The sequence below is a fragment of the Lissotriton vulgaris genome, chromosome 4_1, assembly GCF_964263255.1.
Source record: "Lissotriton vulgaris chromosome 4_1, aLisVul1.2, whole genome shotgun sequence".
In the NCBI taxonomy this organism is placed as follows: Eukaryota; Metazoa; Chordata; class Amphibia; order Caudata; family Salamandridae; genus Lissotriton; species Lissotriton vulgaris.
In genome coordinates, this window is record NC_141691.1 from 313,186,123 (window position 1) to 313,200,673 (window position 14,551).

The window sequence follows — 14,551 nt, forward strand, 5'->3', positions numbered from 1 at the left end:
ACGGTCGATCCCAGCTTTCTAGTCTGCCGCCTCTAACCACTGAGCCACACTTCTCCACATATTATATATATATTTGCTACATGTAACACGTTGACTAAGCTGATTAATGACATATCTGAATTCCTATCAGATGTTTGTCAAACAAGAATTGAAATCTCAACGGAGGAAATCTTGTTCGGGGTAGCCAATCGTGAATTGCAGACAAACACTCAGGGCCTTATATTTGTGGCCATGGCTATACTTCGACTTACTATTGCCTCAGCATGGTTAGATCCTGATCCACCAGCATTTCAACAATGGAGATCTAGACTATTAGCCACTTGTAGCCTGGAAGTTGCAATTTATAAAAACAAAGGGGGTAAGAAAAGATTAATGGGCATGCGGATGTGGTCACCAATGTTATCGTGGATCCAGAGACATACATGATCGCATTTTGTGTACATAGTATTACTTGCATCTTTTTTTTTCTTTCCTTTTTTTTTCCCTCTCTGTACACCTATGGCAAAGTGTATCATCTAGGATCTATTTCTACTGTATGTATATAATATGTTATTTTGTTTTTCTTTTTGACGTGTTCTTGGTCAAGGAAAGGGGGTGGGGAGGGAGGGAATGTATATAATGTAAAGGTCAATAAAAAGATTTTTAAAAAAAGAGAAAAGACACTACACCTACGGCCAGTTCACCCATATTTGGGACCCACAATCCACACAATGTCTTGCTCCTACACTGAGAGAGGGATGCCCAGCTTTCCAGATCTATGTAAAGACTGAACACAGGTCAGGTAGGCTGGGACAAATAGTGCCCATCTCTTACTCACTGGCACCTTAGTGACTTGGGCAAGTTGGTTGAGGAGGGTCTTGCAAGCTCATAATATGTTATAAATTGCATTGCATAAATACCTATTTATATTGATAATGTTAAACTGACTGCTTAGTCTCATCCTCCAAAGGAGAACGACAAAACCAAGGAAAAGAGGGTGTAAAGGGGTTTCGTCCCTACATTTAATGTAGCCTTACCTCATGACAGTGGGAGTAACATTTTCCCCTGCTGGTCCCAGGGCACTACCTGTTTCAGAACCCCATTTCTCCTTCTGCTGCTTCACCCACAGGAAGATATGGCCCCAACAAAACACTTGTGGTCAGCTCTTCCATGTTCATGTGGTGCTTGACCATGCGCGTAGCTTCTTGCTTAATAGCCTGGAAGATGGACAGTATGCCTTCCCATCACTGTTGGACAGGACAAGCTTAGCATGATGCCCAACATTCTTTCATGCCTTCCTTCATGTTAAGGCTATGCACAGTCTTGGTTTACTTGCACAAGTATCATTCACTTCCTCCAGTCCCCAAGAAGCCTACAAGCCACCTCTGCTAGGTGATGGGGTGCATTGCATGCCTTATTCAGCTTCACATCCTAAGTGCAAGCAGTGGGCTGACCAATAACATACAAGATTTGGGTCCATAAGGCAAACCAATACCCATTGCAGATAGCCACACAGGAACTTACACACCAACAAAGTACCTGCAGCACTGGGTAGAAGGGTCAGGTAGGCCATAGATGTATATGGGTATGGTGGAAGCGGCGGAGGGTGCCTGCAAGGCCTTGATATTCCTTGCTGCTTCTAATGTGACACACAGTAGCCACAGTACTAACTCCTCATGAATGGAAGGCAAGAAGAGTGTGTGCTAATGCCACATGTAATGCACCACCTTAGTAAAGGCTTAGCTGTATGAGTGGTTGGAAGTGAGTGTGATAGGACTCCTGTTGCCCCACGAAGGGAATGGAGAACCAGGTAGCCACTAGAATAAGCACCTGGGCATGTGCCCAATTGATGTAGTCCATATTTTATGGTTTAATTGAGCCAAGGATAGACCTGGAATGTTTCTTGTGTCAAAAGAAAGTAACTGTAATGGTTGTGGTGCTAAGCCTATTTTTATTTTCAGACTGTCCTGGAAAGGGTAAGGGGTTGTCTGAGGTAAACAATATTGATATTATGGAAATGTACATGCTAATCAGTGATTAGTTATGAGGACCCAATAGTCAGTCTGAAGATGGAAGAGTATTTAGGACAATGCAGACTGTGACCTGCCTGATTTCTGGGGGGACCAGACCATAGGAGAGGAAGAAAATGTTGCTGTGTATTGCAGGTACTGAACTTCTGACCTGGGTCTTTTTCAGGCTTCTGCTACATTGCTGATGGGTATGAAAAGTGACAGTTACTTTTCGGCCTGCAATGAGGATACTGCCATTGTGCCCCCCTCCAGCTACATTCTGCCACCCATTTCACCTTCCTGGCTAATGTCCTCTGGCTCAAAGACCATCCAGTGTACCAACAGCTGCTGCCTGCTCAAGCAAGCTGCTGACAAACTGTGCACTTGGATAATCACTTTTTTTGTCCTGAATTTAGGTGACTCAATGCACAAGGGATACCAGTGGGGATAACAGCTGCTGCTGCCAGGGTGATTGATCATCTGCCCTTTCAGATCAAGATGTTGTTACATGATCTAGCTAGAACTGCTTTGGGTGCTACTAATGACTATGTTAGATGGAGTTCAACCTAGGATCATTGTTGGTTTGGCAGTTGGCCTGTTGAGGTTGAAGGCTATTTTCCAGTGAATCTGTCAAGAATACTAAGCAACTACTATGGTGTTGGACCTCATTATGGTCTGGCTTGACAGAGCAGCTGTCGCCACACAATTATGTAATAATCACCAAGAGAGGGGCTTTGGCTCTGCCCACATGATGGGAGTTGTGTTTACCTGATTTGATTAGGCACACATTGTGTTCTTCCTGCTTTGGGTCATAGAACTCAAATACAATGAGCATTGCCTGTCGCAACATGCAGTTTCTTTTTCTATTAAAAGCACTCCTGCGCTGGTAGCAGGGATATTTTCAAGTATTTAAGCCATCCTTTCATTAAAAAAAAAGGCTTTTGAATTACAACATGTTGCCATCTCGTTTATATGACATAACATCAACCACTACATCACGAAGGGACCGATTTCGGTCCCACAAAGCTGCACAGCCACCTCTTGGCTTGAATCCAATGAATTAAATTTCTATTAATTCTTTTACTTGCTCATGTATTCCTTTTTCCTTTAATTTTTATCCTTGTTTAATCTTCTGTTCAATTCATTTTATCCAATATGTTGTACCATTCAAATTCCACAAAATCTCAAAGGCATGGGATTGATTCCATGTCATGTTTTATTGCGTAAGCCCAATGAATTTCAGGAGTAACACTCCCTTCGTCAGGGGCATCTAGAAATACAAATCAATAAATACATTTAATCACAAAAAAAAAAAATAGCTGAGACATCACCAGAAACAAAACTCAAACAGTTGTGCTTCCTCTAACTTTTATCTAATTAGACCCATGAACAGCATACAATCTAAAAATATCTTGTATGAATTTCACCCCAAATCTTTAGAGTCTGATTTACAATAGCAATGTTATGAAAAGGGGACAGCACTCCCAGGTTGTTCTTGACCGGTAGACAGGTGGGTTGAGGGATTAGTAGAGTAGGGCCATTAGCTATCCCTCTGGACCATATGACCTTCACCCCAGTCATTACCTACTTTGAAGTGCCCTCCAGATTGGATAATATTGCTCAATTAGAGCACTGTAATATTTAATGCTCTATTTAAGATTATGAGTGGCTCAGGGAAAATAATGGCTGGTACAGACCTTATGCTCAAACAATCCAATGTGGATCTTTCTGTTTCTCCCTTTCGAATTTAGAACATTCTAACCTTGGTAGGAGGAATAGTCTAATAGCAGATAGCCTTTCTTCCTCATGTTATACCATTTATTAAAGGCCCTCTCCCTTGGTATACGCTCTGGCCATGGCTTGGGTTTATAGATCGGATTAAGGACCTTTAACAACCAATGTGGGTCTTGGCAGCAGGCTATAATGGTACTGTATGGCTCAAGACAACAATGGTTGTCATTACCATTAACACTGAATGTATGTTTAGGAATAAAAAACTCACTTTGCGAATACATTTCAGAGCTATTGTAAGTACTGCAGATATACTATATTTCCTGTCACCACTACTAGTGCATATCACGTATTTTAAATGCAAAAGCAATCTGTGAAAAAAAAAATCAGCACTATTCTGGTCATAACAATTTTCCACTAAGCAGTGGGGTCGCTATTCTTGCTCTAGTGATTGCAGTTAGGCTTCCTCTTCATGCTAAAGTAACCCAGCTCAATGTCACTTACATTCAAGAAAACATCAATACACTAGATGCCTTCAACCTGATGGCCTTTACATTTGTGTAGCAGAAATATCTTTCTGTTGCAGGGGCGAAATCACCTTCCCCAATTTCAGCCAGCTAAATTTTATTGCGTAGTGCAGCAAAAGAGGATGAGGATAAACGACTCCTGAACAATTGTCTGAGGCCAACCTTGTGCTTAGGTACATTTAGCCCATGAGAGCTTCTATAGGCTTTGTCATTCAAGTGGGCTTTGTACTTTAGTGGCAGGAGGGATCTCCTCCTGAAAGATGGAATCCAGGGTCATCTTAAATGCTAGACAGGACTCTCTGAGTCCAGGTCAATCACAGCAGCCCTTTCCCCTCCGTGTTGCCCCAGGTTTAGTCACAGGCTGGATATGACATGGCAACTACCAAGTTCATAACCCTGGTTCACAGTTCTCAGGTATTGTAATGTGCAGCATTCTCTTTTTTTTAAATGAAGTACTGGTCAGGTGACTCATTACCAATGGAATTCCTTGACCAAAGTATTTGCACCTTTCACATGTGTGGGTGCAAACCCATCCTGTATGAGGATTGACACTACGTAATATAGTGCATGCTGGGGTCATGGCACACAGCCAAGAAAATTGGGAGGAGTAGATAGAGTTGGCAGAGGCAATGCAGCTTTTTAAAGCTTCTCAGCCCACAGAACATCTTGCTAAGCACAGGACGGGAGGTCTGTTAATGTCTGGGCTTCCAGGTCCAACTTAGACCTGGGCAGCAATCACAGCAAGCCAGACACTAGTTTGAAACCCAGAGAACCTACGGACTACATTTCATCTCCTCAACACGGCAACAAGCCTACAAGTAAGGGCAAGCGGATTGGCTTGCTTGCTTTGACCGACCGCGTACCCGGCGGCAGACCATTCTACCCCTAATACGTTTCCTTGAAGCTTTTTGAAGCACTCCCTTCTCGCGTCTGTTATTGTTTACACAAGATTAGGACTGGGTTGGAATGATCACCGGTCCCATGATACTGCCTTCAACCTAACTTCGACAGCCCTGAAGAGTCACGGGTCTACCCCGTTATTGACGAAACACGTGTCGGCTGGTTTCTTGTGAAACAAATACTCTCACTGGATAAATAAAAAACAAATAAGATAACAACATTGGAGTTTGATCTTATCCTTTCATTGAATGATACAAGACCTTACCTATGAACTAACTCAGGTTGTGTGCGCTTGACTTTGCTTACATGTATACAGAAGGTAGAGCTCCTCTCCCCCTTCTTTTCTCAGAGACCAGGGTTATCTCTGACCAAGAAGCACCACCCATCTAAACCTCACAATCACCCTCTAACCACTACCTGTAGAGCGCCATCATATTTCTGAACACTCCCATAACCCTTCGCTGAACTTCGTGCTCAAGTAGGAATAATTTACGCCTTCTGGATTTCCTGGAGCCAGCGGAGGGTCAGTTCAGGGAGCATGTCCTGGAACAGTGAGTAAGGAACAAACTGTGGCCTACGGGGTTGTCTACTACCTTTGTTATTGAACGAGCACATAGGGCCCTTGTTCCGGTTCTCACCCAGGTGCTCTTCAGAGGGCACTCATTACATTACTCACCTGTTGAATTACAGGGACAGGGATGTGATCCTGTGAACTGCCTGGGAGGCTCCGATTCCCCAGTTTGAGAACCAAATTATTGCAATTTACCCTGGCTACATCGAAAAATGGTCCTGGAATTTAAAAAGTGACTGCTTGCTATGGATCTTAAGTATATGCTTCTTTCTCCAGCTCAACTTTGAGTCATTGTGGCAGGAATAGTGCACTTCTTTGTACAACCGGAAGATGTCTGGTTGTGGCTGGACATTTCAGATGCACCTGGGGCATCCCCTGAATTAAGTTGAACCATTCCATGCCAGTGGAAGGTGGCGTGGGCACATTTGGCCCTATGCTGGTAGTGTAGCTCAGGCTGCATGGTGATCTGAGACAATGGCACCATGGATGGTGATGTAACGGAGTAGCAGTGGGAGTTGGATACACAAGGGGGTGCAGCCTCTCAGGACGGCGAGGACATCCTGGTGACATTGTACTCAACACTGGGACCTGATGAGTGTGCTACCGTTATGGGGGTCTTTTTGACTGTGAAGCATGCTTGGAAGGGTGGCATTGAAGTGTATGTGGCTGGGGGGGCTGCAAGTGTGGTGGTTGGCTTTCTGTGAAATGACGGTTGCAGGGGATTGGACTTGTGATCCGGAGCATGTGGGGTAAGTAATTGAGGGAGTTCATCTGGTTATTTCTTGGTGGGTGCTTTATGACTGCTTGGGTGGGCCTCCTTCCTCCAGGAGATTGGCAGGGGAGTGTGGTGTGAATGTGTGGTTTTGTTGATGTATTTCTGTGCCTGTGGTAATTTGGTTACATTCATTTTTTTCAACGTCATTTATTCATTGCTTTTTTGAGTGTTAGGAGGACTACCTTCATAATTTGTAGGGGGGTTGTTTGTGTGAGGTGGGGAAGCGATGATGAAAGTCCTGGCACTTTGATTTCTTTGGACATGTGCATGTTTTTTGTTTGAGGATACTTGTCCTGGGTGAATATCACATGGGTTGTTTGTTGTATTGTTTTAGGGGTTCTGTGCCAACTTGACATGGAGGGGGTACACGGTCTAGGCACCTGGTGTTCAGACAGGATGACTATCCCAAGCAATCCCTGAAAACATTCTTATTTGTTGCAAATTAGGTATGCCCCCCCTCACTTTTCAGTCCTTTATTAGCTCTGGCTTTTTTTGGTTGTATCCAAGCGTGGAGATATTCTTTCGAGAATTGGTTTTCCAGCGCTATACAAGATTACAAATAAATAAAATAAATAAATAATTGTAAGCTCCTCTCATGGACCGTGCAGGGATTGGGATCTTCTAAAGAGTGTTATACCTGCTTAAGAGACATAGAGTTGACATAGCATGCTTGCTGGAGACCCACCTTACAGATAGTGAAGCTATAAAATTAGCAAGAAATTGGAGGGGGGAAAGATTAGGAAGCCAATTACTTGTTTTCAAGGGGGTGCTGGTCTGGTAAACCCCCGGAGTGCTGTTTGTGTTGACCTACATGGAGGCAGATAGGAAAGGACTGTATCTGCTGCTGCATGGTAGGTTGGATGGGGTTGACTTGGCCCTTGTTAATTCTATGGGACCAATATGGATGAGAAGTCCTTTTATTGAACACTTTGGGATGTTGTATCCCCCATCTGTAGATTCCAGACTGATGTGGGTTGGGGGCTTGAAATTGAATCATGGATGGTACACTTGATCGACACCCTCCCCCCCGACTAAACACTAAGCCAAAGAAGACATCCACACTAACGGAGATTATGATGCAATTAGGGCTTTGTGATGTTTGGAAGGTGTCACATCCGACGAAACAGGAGTTTACCTGCTACACTCCGACACAGAGTACTTTTAGTAGGCACAATCATATCCTACTGCCAACTCACTAGGCCCCCAGAGTGATGGCGATGACTCATCTGTCCCGTAATCTCTCTGATGATGCCCCACTGACTTTAGCGCTTGAGTGGGGGTGGCCCCAGGTCTCGGTTCACTTGGAGATTCCCCCAGAGGTGTAACGGGATCCTGTGGGCAGGGATATACTAGCGGGTTCCCTTACTCAATACTTTGTGTTTAATTGCGCTTCTACTTAGAGCTGGGCTTGGAATGGAAGGCGATGAAGGCTGTCTTGCAGAGACAGTGCAAGGGCCTCTCCTGCAGTGTATGGCTGGCATTGCAGGGGGAACTTCTCCAGAAGGAGGGAATCTTGGCCGAGATTCAGCAGCTTCCCCCCTGTATGACGTGGATGGATGTCGTGATGAGATGGGGATCCAGCGTCAGGTAGCTTTCATGCGATATAAACTTGAGGGCTATACTTTGAAGTCTTATTGTCAGTTACTGTAAAAGGAAGGGGACAGTTCTGGGTGCCTTCTGGCTTAGGTACTGTGTCAGTAGGCACCCGGGCCCCTATTCTACATCTTAAGGCTCCTCTTGGGTGGGATAGATGAATACAGAGTAATATTGTGAAGACCCGCAGCGACCATTTGGAATGGGTCTATTCTAGCCCTCGATGGCAGAACATAGAGCTTATTACTAATTATTTGGCAACTTTGTCATTTCCAAGATTGGGGGATGTGGTGGCCCAAGTACTTAATGTGGATCTCCCCCTGGAGGAGGTCAGAATGGCCCTTGCTTGCCTGTACTGGGGGAGGCGCCAGGAGCAATGGTTTCCCCGTCGAGTTTTAGCAGGCCTTTATTCTGGTCCTCACACAGGGGCTACATGAGAGTTACCAGGAGTCCCGCAACACCGGCATGCTGCCCCCGTTTATGCTTGCTCGCTGCATCTCTATGGTTTTGAAGCCCGGTGCTGCCGCAGATCCATCCGCCTATCATCCGCTCACAATCATAAACACAGACAGGAAGGTTCTTTGTAAGGTCCTAGCCCTAAGGCTGTACCCAGTGATTTCTCAATTGGATCAGTGTGGTTTTATCCCATGGCGTAACACTACCATGAACCTGAGATGGCTGATGCATGTTATGTATGAAGTGGAAGGAGAGCCGACAGTGGTATCTGTTGATATTGCGGAGGCATTCGATACACTGGATTGGCATTCTACTATGAGAGTGTTGGAGGAAATGGGGTCTGGTTTGCAATTTCGGGCATGGGCACATCTGTTGCATATCACACCGACAGCCAAGCGGAAGATTGGTCGCTTGTGCTCTGACTCGTGGGTGGTGGGTAGGGGTAAGCACCAGGGCTGTCCCCTTTCACCTCTCCTTTTTGCCATAGCACAAGAGCCTCTGGGAATCCAATTGCACTTGACAAATACTGAAAAAATACATACCCCAAGGGCATCTCTTAGGCAGTCCCCAATAGCCCCTACAATGTGGTCAACTGAGATGTTTGACATGTTGCTTGATACTGGACTCATGGTGCTAGATGATGTTTTTTCCCTGAGTGTTGGTTTAGAACTTTACAGGCAGTGGTGGATAGGTTTGGACAGACTGGACTGTGGACTCTGTGATATCTACTAGCACAAGTTATCTTGGCAAAGGGATGAGAAAAGATTCTGATGGCTCCTGTAGTGAAGATACTTTTGGAATAATGTTTCAAGCAAGAGTTCAGGAAAATGGTTAGCGATATCTATGGCCTGCTAAAGGGTGATGTCCATACTAAACCTTTTACTACAAAGGGTTACTAGGCTAGGGACTTGGGTTCCAATAAACAAAGGGAGATGAGCAACAATATTTGGTGCATTACAACTAGATGTTGTTGTGATGTCAGATCACCCCATAGTTGCTGCAACTGATGAACCAGAGCTGAGACAACAGAAGTCCAAATTGACTGGCCTATCTATCTACCCTATTACATTTGTCGAGGACTTGGCCAAGCACACAGGAATTTGGGGAAAAGCTTTTTGACAAAGTGAATAGCATTTTGAGTGTTACACTTATTAAATGTGTACCAGACCCACTCTTATTCATATTGATCCAGCTACAGCACTCTTCACGGTTGCAAACTATTTTTTTTATCTTACAAAAATGCTCATTTAGTGGCATACAGTAATGCATTAGACGAGGTTCCCCTCTCCACCTTCATTTAGCGGTTGGTTGAGTAGAGCTCTCAGTGAGCAATAACACTAAAGAATCTTATAAATAAAGAATTGCATGCACAACAACAATGCCCAGAAGAATCCGGGGAGAGTTTTGGTTCTAAATTTGCAATAGGTTGATAGACCCCGGTACACCGTTATAATTCCTCGCTGTTTAAGTTACATGTTGATAGTTCATGTTTGTAACTTGTGTTTGCAATACCTTGAAGTCAGATCTTTTGGAATGTGCATACCGCCCCTTGAAACATAGTGAAAAGATATCTTTTGCCCAATGTGTAAATCTATCCAGTGATTGTTTTAATGGTTTTTGGTATCACTCACATAGCTGAATAAAGGTTTATAAATAATAAAAAGAAACCCAAGGAAGTATCACTCTTGTACTAAGCTAAGGTTGCAAGAGTAAATGTTAGCAATATTTCCAACCAATTTACGGTAAAAGGGAAAACAAAGTTGAACAAATAAACAATGTAGCCATAATACACTTAGAAACCACCCCCTGCACCTAATAAGAAATGCCCCTGTTTCCAGAAACTACAGCTGTGTTTATAGGGTAATGGAGAAACCAACATTATTGCTTCTAGACCCTATATTGTCAATATGCTGCACCATGTTGTGTTAATCAAAGAGGTAATTTCTTATAAAAATGATGCATTTTAACCATATTTTAAATTACACGTGCATTCTTTGAGAAGAAACCTTAGATGCTGGCTGCTCACCCAGACATGTTTTATTAACCACAATTCCAGTGGCACTAAAAAGGTTATCTGATGCACTGTATAATATCACAGTATCACTTTGCCCAGGAGTGCGCAAGTTCACTTAGAGTATTTCATTACATAACAACACGGTGAGGAAATTTAGAAGACTCACCAGAGAGAAAGGCCAACTCTTTCAGCAAGTGTTCACTGATGTCCTTTGCACAGACGGGAAAAGTAACTTCTAGAATGAAGAGAAAATACGAGAGAACACGTTAATGAGAGCATCAGGATACATCCAAAACACCAGTCGCACAGATGGTTTAGGAAGCAATATACCCAAAACGGAACTATTGGTAATTAAAGAAAATAACTACGTCTCTCAAAAATCGGGGTTTCTAGACTCGCGGGATATTAACTAATACAAAATTACCTGATGATAGGAAAAAACTTAAAAAAGTGACAACATTTGAATCTGTTGTTAGCGAGGCCAGGATTACATGAAATGGCCCTTGTGGCGCTGATCTGAACTGAGGCGCTATTTAAACCTATATTGCATTTCGTTGGGTGTACCATTTTCTTCCTCTTGTTGCTGCCTAGTGTGTACCCTTGGCATCCTCAGCATGGACAGTTGTTGGGGGCGAGGGACAGCCCCAAGCCCCCCTGATCCCTGCCGGCTCCCCAGCCAGCACCTATCGTGGGTGTCGGCGGGATCAGGCCTCATTCCTTTGCTCCCGACTTGGCGGGTGAAGAATTTTTTCTGTGCTCCTGCCAGGTAAGTGCCAAGTTGCCTTCTTTGACTGGGCGAGTGCGGGCAGGAAATTACATTTGTATTTCCTGTCCGCGCCCCCCTGGGCAGGGAATAGCAGTGACTTGAATGGAGTCCCAATGGTCAGTCTATAGCTTGGGGAGGGTGGGGTTAGTGCACCCTCCCCGTAATAAAGAAAATGGCCCCGGTGGATGGCGTTCCCAAGGCCTCTCTGATGCTTGGGGAGGGGGGCCGGATGCCCTACTCCCAAATACACGTATTACTCCTGGGGTTCCCAAGGCTGTACAAGGTTCTAAGAGGGGGGGACAACACCCTCTCCCCACAATAAATATATTTATATGACCCTCCAGATTCTGGCCACCCAGATGGGAAGCCCATTTTTTTTTTTAATTGCAGTAGGAATCTGTAGATCCTCCCCGCATCTGCGGTACTGTTAAAATTATATATACATGTACATTATATATATATATATATATATATATATATATATATATATATATATATATATACATACATACATACATACATACATACATATATATATTTTAAACAAAGTTCCTGCTCGCCATTCCAGACGAGAACAGCCAGGTAAGCACCTGACAAATAACTGCTAAACGGCCACAGCAATCAAGAAGCAAAGGAGTCTTCAAGTGAAGAAGCAGAGTACTACATCCGAGAACTACATCCTACTGGGAGACCTCAACTTCCACCTGGAAAATAAAAATGACAGCAACACCACCACCCTTCTGGACAACCTGGCCAATCTCGGACTCAAACAACTTGTTGACACCCCCACCCACTTAGCTGGACACACGCTCGACCCTATCTTCACCTCCAGCAAACACATCTCCTTCGATCACACCTCAGCTCTTCACTGGATGGACCACAGCTGCGTCCACTTCAGCTACAAAAAGACCATGACTCACAACCCCCCACAACCTATTCCTCGTAGAAACTGGAATAAAATCACCTCCGACCAACTCACCACATCGCTTAACCAAAACCCCCCTGCCATTTCATCGGACCCAAACCAAGCCGCCACCAAACTCACACAATGTATCACCCACAGCGCTGAGGAATTAGCACCCTTGAAAAACCACTAGGTCAAACAAGGCAGCAAAAAGGCCCCCTGGTTCAACGAAGACCTTAAGAAATCCAAGAAGTTATGTCATACCCTTGAGAAAACCTGGAGAAAAAAGCCAACCACTGACAACCTGACCACCTTCAGGGACGCCACCCGCAAACACCACCAATTGATCCGATCCACCAAGAAATCAGCATTCAAGTCAAGTCAAGTCAAGTCAAGTCGGAGAATTTATATAGCGCACTACATACCCAGAGGGTCTCAAGGCGCTTAGAAAGGGGAGGAGAATTACTTGTCAAATATCCACGTTTTAAGTTGCTTTCTGAATGCTAGGTGGTTCTGGGTAAGGCGAAGGTAAGCGGGGAGTGAGTTCCATGTTTTAGCAGCCAGGTATGAGAAGGATCTGCCTCCCATGGTGGTCTTGTTGATGCGAGGTACCGTGGCGAGGGCTTGGCTGGAAGAACGTAGTTGGCGGGAGGGGGTGTAGAAGGACAGTCGTGAGTTGAGGCATTCTGGTCCGATGTCGTAGAGTGATTTGTGTGCGTGGGTTAGCAGTCGGAAAGTGATCCTCTTATTGACGGGTAGCTAATGGAGGTCTTTAAGGTGACCAGAGATGTGTTCGTTGCGCGGGATGTCTAATATGATCCTGGCTGAGGCGTTTTGGATTCGTTGGAGTTTCTTCTGGAGTATAGCGGTAGTGCCTGCGTAGAGGGTGTTTCCGTAGTCCAGTCGGCTCGTGACCAGAGCATGGGTGACTGTTTTCCTTGTTTCGGTGGGGATCCAGCGAAATGTTTTTCTGAGCATGCGAAGAATGTTGAAGCAGGAAGAGGATACGGCGCTGACTTGTCTGTTCATTGATAGTGAGGAATCCAGGATAACGCCTAGGTTCCGTGCGTGGTCTGTCGGGATGGGTGCTTTTCCGAGGGCTTCCGGCCACCAGGAGTCGTCCCATGCAGAGGGGGATGTACCTAAGATGAGGACTTCTGTTTTATCTGAGTTCAGTTTCAGACGGCTTTGTTTCATCCATTCGGCAACTTCTTTCATTCCTTCGTGTAGGTTAGTTTTGGCGGTGCTGGGGTCATTGGTGAGAGAAAGGATTAGTTGAGTGTCATCCGCGTAAGAGATGATGTTGAGGTTGTGTTGGCGGGCGATGGCCGCGAGGGGGCTCATGTATACGTTGAAGAGGGTGGGGCTGAGTGAGGATCCTTGTGGTACGCCACAGATGACTTCAGTGGCCTCGGACTTGAATGGTGGGAGGCGGACTCTCTGGGTTCTTCCGGAGAGGAACGAGGTGATCCATTCAAGTGCTTTTCCTTGGATTCCGATGTTATTGAGGCGTTGTAAAAGGGTGCTGTGGCAGACTGTATCGAATGCTGCAGAGAGGTCGAGGAGGATGAGGGCGACTGTGTCTCCATTGTCCAGTAGAGTTCGAATGTCGTCTGTTGCTGCGATGAGGGCGGTCTCAGTGCTGTGTTTTGCTCGGAAGCCGGATTGTGAGGAGTCGAGGGATTTGTTGGCATTCAAGGATCGACTCGACAACAATGCCCACAACAGCAAGGAACTATTCAACATCGTCAAAGAATTTACAAGCCCCACCGCCGGCACCAACGACATTACTCCCTCCAAAGACCTCTGCAACTCTTTATCCTCTTTCTTCCACAACAAAATCGCCGACATACATAACAGCTTTGAAAACCAGTCCGAAGAACAGTCCACTCCACCCACACCCGAACCAAAACAGCTCTCTCATAACCTTTGCGCCTGGAACCCAATCATTACTGAAGACACCATACGCCTGATGAACTCCATCCACTCAGGTTCTCCAACCGACCCATGTCCCCACCACATCTTCAACAAAGCAGACTCCATCATCGCACCCCATCTCCGCGATGTCATCAACTGTTCCTTCGATTCCGCTACCTTCCCGGAAAGCTGGAAACATGCCGAACTCCGCGCCCTTCTGAAGAAACCCACAGCAGACCCCTCTGAACTTAAGAACTACCGCCCCATCTCACTCCTCCCATTCCCTGCCAAAGTCATTGAGAAAGCCGTCAATAATCTGCTCGCCGCCTTCCTCGAATCCAACAATTCCCTCGACCCCTCACAGTCCGGCTTCAGTGCCAAACACAGCACCGAAACCGCCCTCATCGCT

The 14,551-nt window shown here is 45.2% G+C and overlaps 1 protein-coding gene across 2 annotated transcripts in view; it reads right to left on the minus strand.

The window, feature by feature from the left end:
* Positions 1-14,551, minus strand: part of MCF2 (MCF.2 cell line derived transforming sequence) — an 870,271-nt gene that overhangs the window by 537,011 nt on the left and 318,709 nt on the right. For both annotated transcript variants that reach the window (XM_086918640.1, XM_086918639.1), the window contains exon 2: positions 10,722-10,790. In XM_086918640.1, coding sequence (XP_086774766.1) covers positions 10,722-10,790 — 69 coding nt within the window. The remainder of the gene's footprint in view (positions 1-10,721; positions 10,791-14,551) is intronic.